Source organism: Larimichthys crocea, chromosome I (assembly GCF_000972845.2).
Source record: "Larimichthys crocea isolate SSNF chromosome I, L_crocea_2.0, whole genome shotgun sequence".
Taxonomy (NCBI): Eukaryota; Metazoa; Chordata; class Actinopteri; family Sciaenidae; genus Larimichthys; species Larimichthys crocea.
In genome coordinates this window covers 30,126,101-30,139,735 of record NC_040011.1, presented here as the reverse complement: position 1 = coordinate 30,139,735, position 13,635 = coordinate 30,126,101, and the positions used below count along the sequence as shown (strand labels likewise).

The window sequence follows — 13,635 nt, the reverse complement described above, 5'->3', positions numbered from 1 at the left end:
CTCTGTTTCTGGACGGACATGATGGTTTAAATTGGTTGAATTTTTTTTTTTTTTTTTCACAAATAAAATTCAGTTTTTGTCTGTTATTTTTCAGAAATCCCAGGATGGGTCATTCAAACCTGGGCAAAAAAAGAAAAAAGAAAACTGTAGTTAAGTGTGACTAAAGCACACCAGAGAAAAGCCAACAAATACATTAAGTGATTAACAAGTCCTAATATCCAATACTCATGCATTGCACTTGGAAGTGGGGGATTGAGTATACAGGGCCCTGTTATCTATAGGGTGAGTCTGTTATGTACAGGCTCCAGAGTTGCTACACCCCTGGGTAAAAGTGAGCCAGATCACATTATAAAATTCTCATCACTTCAACACAGTCATCACCATCATCGCCACTGCATGTGCCACGTTTGTCCAGGTACAGTCAATCCAGTTCAGCTTGTCCTTGTTAACCTCTCAAGCCTGACCCTGTGCCTGTGTGACAGCAGTCTTGGGTCTGTCTCCCGTGACGACCGTGCCATTCAACCGTGAAGCCTTGGCCTCAGACCGGTCCCGTTACCTTGGTGATAGTGGAGCGTGACCATCCACCATCCCCAGCGTCACTTGGCCCTGTTGCCCTGGAGTGAATCTAAGCTGTTTTGTGTCCTTGCATCATGTCCTACAGTAGAGATGGTAGGGACACTGGTGGGGAATCCTCATTTGTTTTTTTACATTTAAATACAACATACAATAAGGCACACCTAGCTGATGAAAGTATTTGCTGTCCTAATTGGTGGAGTCTGGTGAAGTGATGAGTTACAAATAGCAACAACAAAAAAATAATGAAAAAAGCAAATCAGTAATTAAATTCAAAGATTAATCTCAGCATAAACAGAAAGATTATTTCTGATCACTGTTGATCCCGAAGTGTTAAGAAGTCATCCCTGCAAAGGTAGGACAAAGTCGTAGGCATAGTTTCAAATGAAAGCGACCTTATCAAAAATTAAGAATAAATTAAAATGACATTTAAAAAAAAGACATTACCCTTGTTGATATGATGAAAGCAGGTCATCTCAAGCAAATATCAAAAAGCCATAAGTCAACCCACATTTATCTTGTCTCAAGATAATAGAATATGATATAATAATATTTTCATGTAGACTGATTCATTTAAGTTGTTTTATATTTAATAGTAATAGTAACCATCTTTGGAAACAAGGTAGGATTATTGTCTTTCAGTCTTTGAGTATTGGATTTTTTGGCTAGTGCTGTTCTCATCATCAAGTGTACGAGCACAAAAATAGGCAAGTCTCTGCGGGGAAGTATGATTCTTTTACATACACTAGAAAATGGGTCAAACATGTTAGACCAAAATAAATCAGGTGTGGAAGATAACTGGAAGCTATGGCACAGATTGTCATACAGATAAATTGACTTTTTGTCCCTCTGTGGAGGAAGGTGAGTGCACTTTGAGACCTCCAACACAATTCAGACAAACAGCCAGTCGTGATAATGATCAGCATCATTCATCAGGAGCATCAGTGTGTCCAATCAGACGCAGCGATGCTCGTGAGTGTCTGTCTCTGTTGACCTGGTGCTTCTCTCTCCTTCCCATCCCCACTCCGGTGTGCAGACACACCGTTGCTTAGCAACCCAAGAGCAGCCTATGGAAAACACACACTCAATTGTGTAAACATGTACACACACACACACACGTGGAAAACACAACAACTCTGAGGGAGGAAGATCCCACTTCACCCCTCCCTCATGCTCTGTGACCCCCAAAAATGTGAGGAGGAAACAGTTTACCTCACTATAAGAGATTCAAACCAGTAACCATGGCCTGGTAACTGTTTCTCAGTGCCTTGGATACACACACACACGAAAACATGCACACAGTTAGTCCACTTCATCCAGAACTTTACAAAATTTTTGTGATTTTGACCGATTATTGATGGATTTAAGCCAGCAGCCGTGAAATCAGCATTTCTAACAGACAAAAGTCTTTAGAAGATGAAAGTTAAAAGCTCTGCAGCGTCTCCCCAGTCTAACACTATTAGCACATTAAGTGAGTGCTTAAATACAGTCAGCAGACGATGGATCAACTCAGTGCCTTGAGCGGGAGACAGCACTGTAATCCCTTAAAGGGGGGTTTCACTACAGTAATGGTGACCTGCATGAAACCACAACCCCTGGGGAGACGTGGGACTGGGTAGATTATGAGCAGCCTTGGGGCAATGCTAAAACCCTTATAGCCCCGACACACACACACACATACACAGAAAGATGATGGTGTACACACGTAAATGCAACCATAACATGCATGAAAACACACATAAGCATACTCGAAAATGGAAAAGATAAAGACAGATATAGGCACATGCAAAGAACACACACACAAAATATCCAGGATATAATCCAACTGACTGCACATACATCTCCAGCTGAGTCGTGTGGTAAATATTTCCTCTCTTTTTACATCTATATGACATGTTTAGGGAGGTGGGTGCAGTAACTGGGTGTCAGGGGGATAATTTTATTACCAGAGGATTATGGGATGGTGATGGAATGACTCTTTGAGCCGAGGGCAAGGAGATGGCAGGCGGTTGAGAGTGTGTTTTTTTTTCCTGAGCAAATTAAAACAGCAGCCTCAGGGCCGAGAGAAATAAACTGAAACACAGTGACATAAAAGGTAAAGAGCACATTAAAGCTTGATCCCTGCTGGAAAACAGAATGATAATACTGTGGCCTGGTGATAAACACTAGCTTGGACATGGTTACCCGACAGGGATATAGTTATTGGTACATGCAGACTGTAAGAACAAACAGAAAGGTCTAATTTATAGCCAATCAAACCACCACCAGAGTCTTTAGCCCTGAAATTATTTCATCTGTATCAGAAGGCAAAAAAATATTGATTTGAATGTAAGTATTTATAAAATATCTACATACATTGTGCCTTTATGCAATTCTTTTATCACATACTTTCAAACATAGTGTACAGTCCTTCCAACGTGGTCAACTGCTCATTTGTTGCCTCTCTGTCCCCGGGGAAAAGCTGCTTAGAGCAGAAAGGAGATTACACATGACCAAATATACGAACAGAAAATACTGCAAAGCTTATGTGAGCCCTGCCAATGAATACACACGCACACATCTGAGTATAAATTTGAATTTCTGTCTGTAAAGGCTCTACTTAGTAAAGATTTAATTCTCTCACATCAGCAGCAGTTTACTCACAGACACATTGTCCTGATTTAGCTCAAAAATCCATATAAGCAAGACAAATATTTCTCTCTGTCCTATAGCAGAGCCAGTGGTCTTTTGGTTGTGCACTCTTAAGACATTTTTTTGTGCCCATAAAAACCCAGAGGGAGAGTCAGACACAGGTGACCCCTGGGGGAGGGTGGGGTCACTGAATATGATCTTTCAATGAGCAAACCAAGGACTCAGCAGCCTGGGGAATACATGGGCACAGCTCGGTCAAGCCTTGCTCAGCAGTTGAGACTTTGTGTGAAAGGGAGAGCGAGCCAGAGACGGGGAGAAATGTCTCATCAACATCCACACATCCCACATGCTCGAGGCTTTTATATATAGGCCTTTGGGTAAGAGATCAGGCACAAAAACAGTCTTCTTTCAGTATAATAATAGATTCTACAGCTATTATGAGACAGTCAAATTGTGTGGGTATTTTCTAAAGCCTTATTAGTACAATATTCCCTCTCTGTGTTTCATACATCATACAGACAAGGTTTCCTTGGTGAGCTTGACACTCCCAGCTGTACACAACGATAAAAACACTAACTTTAGCAGATACCCACAAGATGTGACTGACTCAGGCTGCTAATTCTGTCTCCTGTTACTGAAATTGAAATCACATTAATAAAGGATGTTGTTAGAGCCAATGTAGGGGGGAGGAACAATTGGAGGGAGTAATGACTCGACATACATAAGGCCGGGTGAGGACTGTTTTGTGAATTTGAGCCTATACTTTAAGGAGGGGGACTCAGGAGAAATGTCATGGTACTGTTAAAGTTGATTGCTATACAGGGATGAGACTGTTCATGCTTTTACAGACACTAACATACAGGACAAACAGCAGGAGACATTAGGTCTTGTGCAGGTGAACGCTGTAACCCAAGGATTCATATACTCACATTTTAGGCACATGCGTATAAACCATGACAGTCAGAGATGGCATGGTGACACAAGTGCATACATCAGGGAAAAATATCTGAAAATATAGGGCACATTTTCCAACTCTTATAAATACTTTGTATGTGGACACTGCCCCCTGGTGTCTCGTAAAGCATGGTACAACAATAAAAGATAGTACAGCACAATGAAATGATGTTTCAGGCAGGGGAGAACAAAAAGTTTATACATGAGTATATTTTTTAATTTCACTTTGCAAAAACAGGATGGAAAATTAAAGCACACTTCATCTTAAACAGCACGTTTCCATTTTACAACACAGTCAACTTAAACTTTGAGGAGATGGGCGGTACATAAGAACAATTGTCAAGGAAGAGACATGCTATCGTTTCTTCTGCATGCCACATGTCTATATCTAATACCAACTAGATTTTCTTTCTTGGTTTTATGACAAACATTTTGTAGTTCTTTCTCCTCAAGTAATGAAACGTGATCAGTAACTTTTCACTGATAAGGAAGAACATCATTGGAAGAGGCTTACCCTGACGAAAAAACATTTTCATTACAACAATAGCCAATATTTCCTATTAATGGATGATTATATCTGGTCATTTACAATACAGTTATCTCTCCCGTCTTAGTGTGACTCATATTTCTGACATCGAATCATATTTGAAAATAAAATTAGGACATGCAACAGAATTGTACTTCGTCCATGTACTTCATTAATAATATATAATAAAATCTGATGATTTAATGGTTTCCTCACATCAAATTTACCAAGACAAACAGAACTGGTTTCTCAGGTTTCTTTTGCAGACAAAATTAAAGTGCAGATCCATCATTTTTTTTATCTCTTCAGATAGGATTAGGGCCCATGTCAGGCTCCTGCTGATCATCCATGTAGTATGGATCTCCTTGATGGACTCTGTGATTGTGCACCCTCAGGTTCCCCCTGTGGGCAAATCGCTTCCCACACTCTGTGCAAGCAAAGGGCCTCTTCCCCATGTGAACGTCCCGTTGGTGGGCTCTCAAGTTCCCACTGCGCGCAAAACGTTTACCACACTGAGCACAGCCAAAAGGCCGCTCCCCCGTATGTGTGCGAGTGTGCACAGTGAGCTCAGAGGGAGTGAGGAAGCTCTTGTCACAAAACTGACAGGGATGCAGTCTGACTCCTGTGTGTCGTAAAAGGTGTCTGCGCTGGTGGGAGGGGTAGGTAAAACACTTGGTACAGTATGGGCAGGTGTAAGGTCGTCCGTTCCCTCCACCAGGAGCCGCAGGGTGGCTGAGAGTGTTTGTGTGTCGTAGGGTGAGCGACTGTGAATTGGACTGCGGTCGGAGAGGGTCTCTGTTGCCAAAAGATGTGACCCGCCGTGCGTGACTAATGGGTCCTCTCCCACCTCTGTCATCTCTGGGTCTCCATGGTAATTCGCCAGAGGGGGCTTGGGGTTGAACCTGCCGAGTTCCCCTTTGCCCCACGGCCTGACCCTGCACTGAGTTCTGATTGGAGTTCTGGTTCTCAGGCTCCTGGTCCAGGAAAGGGAAAGCACTATCATCATCTTCATTGCTGGTCTCATCAGAGCCAAAACCAGGTCGGAAGCAGGATGCGTCTGTGCCAGTGCTGCTGCTAGCTGGACCAGAGCAGCTAGTACCATCTGCCTGCAGGTTCTCCAGACCAGCAACCCCACCACGGGTGTTGTCCAACCCTGGTAACCATTCACCTGGCTGAGCTAGGCTTGGATCAGGCCTGGGGGAGCAACGTCCACTCTGGGAGATGGAGAGAAAAGGGGCGGAGGCTTGATTCTGAAGGGATCTGTGGTCTGCACTGCGACTGCCCTGATCCCAATGAGACACTGCAGAGAAATAAGGGGAAAAGGAAAACTGACCTTTATCTCATTATCTCACTTACAGTCTGAAAAGAGGGATACGAATGTAGTGACCTCTTACATTTAGTCTTGGCTTGTGTGGCAGACAGGGTATCTATCTGCCTCTGATCCCCAGGAGCAAGGCTTCCCTCTGGGGCTTGGACTGCAGATCCCAGGATAGGTCGTGATCCAGCACGCTGTGGAAAATAAAAACAGACAGCAAAGCATGGTGTTACTTAATGTCACTTAATTTCTTTTATTATTTGTTATTGAATAGCAAACTTCTGAATCACGGTGAGGCGGGACATGGTCTTACCTCATGTTTTACTAAAGCTCCATCTTGGCCTGTGATCTCCTCTTTCAGCCCACTGAGGCTCTGACTGAGTCCTTCGACCGGGTCTGAATGAGAGGACACATCCTTTCCCACATTCGGTCCTGTGAGAGAAACGTGTAGGTGGTGAGTGGACAAGATTATATTAAGACTTTCAACATATGTCCACTTAAATATTACCTGATCCTGTCAGGGTCTGCTGCCTCAAGCTGACCTCTGACCTGTCTCCTGATGACATCTCTCCTTCTTCGCTCCCTCCACCTCCACCTCCACCTCCACCCTTCGCCTTCTGCCTCCTGTCCCCTTTCTCCAGCTTCCCTCGCAGGATGGAGATCTCCTCGGTCTTCTGCGCTAGCTCCGCCTGCTGCTCACACAGGCTGCTCTCGAAGATCTTGGCGATCTCGCACACGGCGGCTGCCAGCAGCGAGTCCATGACGGTGGCCAGCTGAGCGTGGAAAGCACTCCTCACGGACTCCATGGCTCTTTGTTTCAGCGGTGTTGTTTTAATGTCAACTACAGACTGACACCGCTGTTTGCTCCTGTGGCTGGCCTCCACGGGCAGTTGTGGGACGATGTGGCTGCTACCGCTGTACGCTCCTCTGCTGTGACATCTATGAACTGCCATGAGATGCTGCCATGCTAAGTAGCTACGACATTATAACGTGGAGCCAGTCTGCATTAGTACGACGACACGAACAGTTTGTAAACAAGCTGTCGGCGTAACGAGATATGAGCTAACATCAACAGCTAACGTGTAAACATTGGAGCCAACCAAGCGTATCCAGCTGCAGCTACCAGCACTCAAGACGACTGTGCGGATGTAAAAGAAAGCACACGAAAGACGCCCAGCGAGGTCTCTTTGCAGATATCTTCACTGTCTCACACGTTAAATCCACGAAAACCCTCAAGTCACATCCAAAGATGCGGGGACTCGTCGCTCGTAGCTAGCAGGTTGGTGGTATCTGTGATGCGAGAACTGCCGCAAATCTCGCGATAACTCCAGCCGAGGAGCTCAGGTACTGCAGCCCATAGACACATATACATATGTATATAGACACATATACATATGTGTGTGTATATACATATGTATACATGTATACATATGTATATATGTATATATATATATATATATATACACGCATATGTTTATAGCAGTAGTTATATCAAAATAAATCTCATAACCTGCTTACTACGACCTCGTAGCAAGGGGGGTAGCACAGGTGCCCGAAGTTTGTATGTGTTTGTGTTTATGTAATAGCCAGAGTGGAGCTATTTCTGCACTGATGACATCTGAAGTTCGCACAGAGGATACATTTAATTTTTTTTTGGAAATGTTTTACGCTTATGACGTTACCAGGCACACGTGCTTTCAGGAACATGCTCTAGGATAAGAGTAGCATTATAGCTGTGCGTAAAGTTTGTGTGAGAGAACAAAAATGTTTGAGAGAAAAAGAATGTAGGAACGATTATGGATAGGAATTAATTATAGCCACAACAGCCGGGAAAGCAGCATGTTCTAAACAGACAAACAGTCTTTAGCAAGATGAAAAGTGTAATAAGCGCTGCGCGGTCCCCAGTCGAACACGTGATAGCACAGTAAGTGGGTGCTTAAATACAGTCAGCAGACGATGGATCAACTCAGTGCCTTGAGCGGGAGACACACTGTAATCCCTAAAGGGGGGTTTCACTACAGTAATGGTGACCTGCATGAAACACAACCCCTGGGGAGACGTGGGACTGGGTAGATTATGAGCAGCCTTGGGGCAATGGCTAAAACCCTTATAGACCCACGACACACCACACACATACACACAGAAAGATGATGGGTACCACGTAAATGCAATCCATAACATGGCATGAAAACACATAAGCATACTCGAAATGGAAAAGAATAAAGACAGATATAATGGCACATGCAAAGAAAACACACACAAAATATCCAGATATAATCCAACTGACTGCACATACACTCCAGCTGAGTCGTGGTGGTAAATATTTCCCTCTCTTTTACATCTATATGACATGTTTAGGAGGTGGGTGCATAACTGGGTGTCAGGGGGATAATTTTTATTACCAGAGGATTACTGGGATGGGGTGGAATGACTCTTTGACCGAGGGCAAGGAGATGGCAGGCGGTTGAGAAGTGGTGTTTTTTTTTTCCTGAAGCAATGAAACAGCAGCCTCAGGGCCGAGAGAAATAAACTGAAACACAGTGACATAAAAGGTAAAGAGCAACAGTTAAAGCTTGATCCTGCTGAAAACAGAATGATAATACTGTGGCTGGTGATAACACTAGCTTGGACATGGTTTACCTGACAGGGATATAGTTATTGGTAAATGCAGACTGTAAGAACAAACAGAAAGGTCTAATTTATAGCCAATCAAACCACCACAGAGTCTTTAGCCCTGAAATTATTTCATCTGTATCAGAAGGCAAAAAAATATGGATTTGATGTAAGTTATTATAAAATATCTACATACATTGTACCTTTATGCAATTCTTTTATCACATACTTTCAAACTAGTGTACAGTCCTTCCAACGTGGTCAACTGCTCATTTGTTGCTCGCTGTCCCCGGGGAAAAGCTGCTTAGAGCAGAAAGGAGATTACACATGACCAAATATCAAACAGAAAATACGTGAAAGCTTATGTGAGCCCTGCCAATGAATACACACACACACACTGAGATAAATTTGAATTTCTGTCGGTAAGGCTCTACTTAGTAAAGATTTAATTCTCTCACATCAGCAGCAGTTTACTCACAGACACATTGTCCTGATTTAGCTCAAAAACCATATAAGGGAGACAATATTTCTCTCTGTCCTATAGCAGAGCCAGTGGTCTTTTGGTTGTGCTCTTAAGACATTTTTTTGTGATGAGGATCAGACACAGGTGACCCCTGGGGGGAAGGGTGGGGGTCACTGAATAGATCTTCAAGAGCAAACCAAGGACTCAGCAGCCTGGGGAATACATGGGCACAGCTCGGTCAAGCCTTGCTCAGCAGTTGAGACTTTGTTTGAAAGGGAGAGCGAGCCGAGACGGGGAGAAATGTCTCATCACATCCACACATCCCACATGCTCGAGGCTTTTATATATAGGCCTTTGGGTAAGAGATCAGGCACAAAAAAGTCTTCTTTCAGTATAAAAATAGATTCTACAGCTATTATGAGACAGTCAAATTGTGTGGGTATTTTCTAAAGCCTTATGAGTACAATATTCCCTCTCTCTGTTTCATACATCATACAGACAAGGTTGTCCTTGGTGAGCTTGACACTCCCAGCTGTACACAACGATAAAAACACTAACTTGTAGCAGATACCCACAAGATGTGACTGACTCAGGCTGCTAATTCTTGTCTCCTGTTACTGAAATTGAAATCACATTAATAAAGATGTGTTCAGAGCCAATGATGAGGGAGGAGGAACAATTGGAGGGATAATGACCGACATACATAGGCCGGGTGAGGACTGTTTTGTGAATTTGAGCCTATACTTTAAGAAAGGGCATCAGGAGAAATGTCATGGTACTGTTAAAGTTTGATTGCTATACAGGGATGGACTGTTTCATGCTTTTACAGACACTAACATACAGGACAAACACAGGAGACATTAGTTTGTGCAGGTGAACGCGTAACCCAAGGATTCAATATACTCACATTTTAGGCACATGGTATAAACCATGACAGTCAGAGATGGCATGGTGAACAAGTGCATACATCAGGGAAAAATATCTGAAAATATAGGGCACATGTTCAACCTTATAATAACTTTGTAATGGTGGACACGTGCCCCCTGGTGGTCTCTAAAGCATGGTACAACAATAAAAGATAGTACAGCACAATGAAATGATGTTTCAGGCAGGGGAGAAGAAAAAGTTTATACATGAGTATATTTTTTAATTTCACTTTGCAAAACAGGATGGAAAATAAAGCACATTCATCTTAAACAGCACGTTTCCATTTTACAACACAGTCAACTTAAACTTTGAGGAGATGGGCGGTACATAAGAACAATTGTCAAGGAAGAGACATGCTATCGTTTCTTCTGCATGCCACATGTCTATATCTAATACCAACTAGACTTTCTTTCTTGGTTTATGACAACATTTTGTAGTTCTTTCTCCTCAAGTAATGAAACGCGATCAGTAACTTTTCACTGATAAGGAAGAACATCATTGGAAGAGACGTTACCCTGACGAAAAAAATTTTCATTACAACAATAGCCAATATTTCCTATTAATGGATGATTATATCTGGTCATTTACAATCAGTTATCTCTCCCGTCTTGTGTGACTCATATTTCTGAATCGAATCAATATTTGAAAATAAATTAGGACATGCAACAGAATGTACTTCGTCCAGGTACTTCATAATAATATATAATAAAAATCGATGATTTAATGGTTTCCCTCACATCAATTTACCAAGACAAACAGAACTGATTTCTCAGGTTTATTTTGAAACAAAATTAAAGTGCAGATCCATCATTTTTTTGATCTCTTCAGATAGGATTAGGGCCCATGTCAGGCTCCTGCTGATCATCCATGTAGTATGGATCTCCTTGATGGACTCTGTGATTGTGCACCCTCAGGTTCCCCCTGTGGGCAAATCGCTTCCCACACTCTGTGCAAGCAAAGGGCCTCTTCCCCATGTGAACGTCCCGTTGGTGGGCTCTCAAGTTCCCACTGCGCGCAAAACGTTTACCACACTGAGCACAGCCAAAAGGCCGCTCCCCCGTATGTGGGCGAGTGTGCACAGTGAGCTCAGAGGGAGTGAGGAAGCTCTTGTCACAAAACTGACAGGGATGCAGTCTGACTCCTGTGTGTCGTAAAAGGTGTCTGCCGGGTGGGAGGGTAGGTAAAACACTTGGTACAGTATGGGCAGGTGTAAGGTCGTCCGTTCCCTCCACCAGGAGCCGCAGGGTGGCTGAGAGTGTTGTGTGTGTCGTAGGGTGAGCGACTGTGAATTGGACTGCGGTCGGAGAGGGTCTCTGTTGCCAAAAGATGTGACCCGCCGTGCGTGACTAAGGGGTCCTCTCCCACCTCTGTCATCTCTGGGTCTCCATGGTAATTCGCCAGAGGGGGCTTGGGGTTGAACCTGGAGTCCCCTTTGCCCCACGGCCTGGCCCTGCACTGAGTTCTGATTGGAGTTCGGGTTCTCAGGCTCCTGGTCCAGGAAGGGAAAGCACTATCATCACTTCTTGCTGGTCTCATAGAGCCAAAACCAGGTCGGAAGCAGGATGCGTCTGTGCCAGTGCTGCTGCTAGCTGGACCGGAGCAGCTAGTACCATCTGCCCTGCAGGTTCTCCAGACCAGCAACCCCACCACGGGTGTGTCCAACCCTGGTAACCATTCACCTGGCTGAGCTAGGCTTGGATCAGGCCTGGGGAGCAACGTCCACTCTGGGAGAGGAGAGAAAAGGGGCGAAGGCTTGATTCTGAAGGGATCTGTGGTCGGCACTGCGACTGCCCTGATCCCAATGAGACACTGCAGAGAAATAAGGGGAAAAGGAAAACGGACTTTATCTCATTATCTCACTTACAGTCAAAGAGGGATACGAATTAGTGACCTCTTACATTTAGTCTTGGCTTGTGTGGCAGACAGGGTGTCTATCTGCCTCTGATCCCCAGGAGCAAGGCTTCCCTCTGGGGCTTGGACTGCAGATCCCAGGATAGGTCGTGATCCGGCACGCTGTGGAAAATAAGTCAAACAGACAGCAAAGCATGGTGTTACTTAATGTACATTTCTTTTATTATTTGTTATTGAATAGCAAACTTGAATCAGGGAGGCGGGACATGGTTACCTCATGTTTTACTAAAGCTCCATCTTGGCCTGTGATCTCCTCTTTCAGCCCACTGAGGCTCTGACGGAGTCCTTCGACCGGGTCGAATGAGAGGACACATCCTTTCCCACTTTGGTCCTGTGAGAGAAAAGTGTAGGTGTGAGTGGACAAGATATTAAGACTATCAACATATGTCCACTTGAATATTCCTGATCCTGTCAGGGTCGGCTGCCTCAAGCTGACCTCTGACCTGCTCCTGATGACATCTCTCCTTCTTCGCTCGCCTCCACCTCCACCTCCACCTCCACCCTTCGCCTTCTGCCTCCTGTCCCCTTTCTCCAGCTTCCCTCGCAGGATGGAGATCTCCTCGGTCTTCTGCGCTAGCTCCGCCTGCTGCTCACACAGGCTGCTCTCGAAGTCTTGGCAGCTCGCACACGGCGGCTGCCAGCAGCGAGTCCATGACGGGGGCCAGCTGAGCGTGGAAAGCACTCCTCACGGACTCCATGGCTCTTGTTTTCAGCGGTGTTGTTTTAAGTGTCAACTACAGATGAACCGCTGTTTGCTCCTGTGGTGGCCTCCACGGGCAGTGTGGGACGATGTGGCTACCGCTGTACGCTCCTCTGCTGTGACATCTATGAACTGCCATGAGATGTGCCATGCTAAGTAGCTACGACATTATAACGTGGAGCCAGTTGCATAGTACGACGACACGAACAGTTTGTAAACAAGCTGTCGGCGTAACGAGATATGAGCTAACATCAACAGCTAACGTGTAAACATTGGAGCCAACCAAGCGTATCCAGCTGCAGCTACCAGCACTCAAGACGACTGTGCGGATGTAAAAGAAAGCACGCGAAAGACGCCCAGCGAGGTCTCTTTGCAGATATCTTCACTGTCTCACACGTTAAATCCACGAAAACCCTCAAGTCACACCAAGATGCGGGGACTCGTCGCTCGTAGTAGCAGGTTGGTGGTATCTGTGATGCGAGAACTGCCGCAAATCTCGCGATAACTCCAGCCGAGGAGCTCAGGTACTGCAGCCCATAGACATATATATACAATGTATATAGACATATATAAATATGTGTTAATATATAACATATGTAACATATGTATACATATATATATATGTGTTGGGTATATATATATTCTATATATATATATATATATATATATATAGATTATCTATATATCATATACATAGTAGTTACATATGATATACTATATATATACATGTGTGTATTATGTATATATATACATGTGTGTATATCTATATCTATATCTATTATATCTATATGATAAATTCTATAATCTATATCTATATATATTATAACATATACATACATATACATATGTATACATGTATATCTATACATATGTATATATGTCTAGGGGCTGCACCCAATACAAAAAGATCAACATTAAGAATAGAAAGATCTTTATTGTCATTGTCACAGGTACAACGAGATTGAAAGTGCTTCTAGTCATCAGTGCAACATAAATAAAATCCTAGCGTAAAGTGACGAGTA

The 13,635-nt window shown here is 43.8% G+C and overlaps 1 protein-coding gene and 1 long non-coding RNA gene across 2 annotated transcripts; both read right to left on the bottom strand.

Annotated features, from left to right (window-relative positions):
* Positions 1–4,336: 4,336 nt before the first annotated feature.
* Positions 4,337–7,334, bottom strand: LOC104922616 (zinc finger protein 696). Its single transcript, XM_010735496.3, has 4 exons — positions 6,508–7,334; positions 6,313–6,431; positions 6,079–6,193; positions 4,337–5,984 (listed from the first exon to the last, which is right to left on the bottom strand). The coding sequence occupies exons 1-4, from the start codon at positions 6,950–6,952 to the stop codon at positions 4,990–4,992; spliced, it is 1,674 nt and encodes a 557-aa protein (XP_010733798.3). The 5' UTR covers positions 6,953–7,334; the 3' UTR covers positions 4,337–4,989.
* A 4,419-nt stretch (positions 7,335–11,753) lies between these two features.
* LOC113744164 (uncharacterized) lies at positions 11,754–12,211 on the bottom strand. The gene is made up of 3 exons (XR_003461332.1): positions 12,128–12,211; positions 11,901–12,015; positions 11,754–11,811 (listed from the first exon to the last, which is right to left on the bottom strand). It is a non-coding gene; the product is annotated as an uncharacterized LOC113744164 (long non-coding RNA).
* Positions 12,212–13,635: the final 1,424 nt, after the last annotated feature.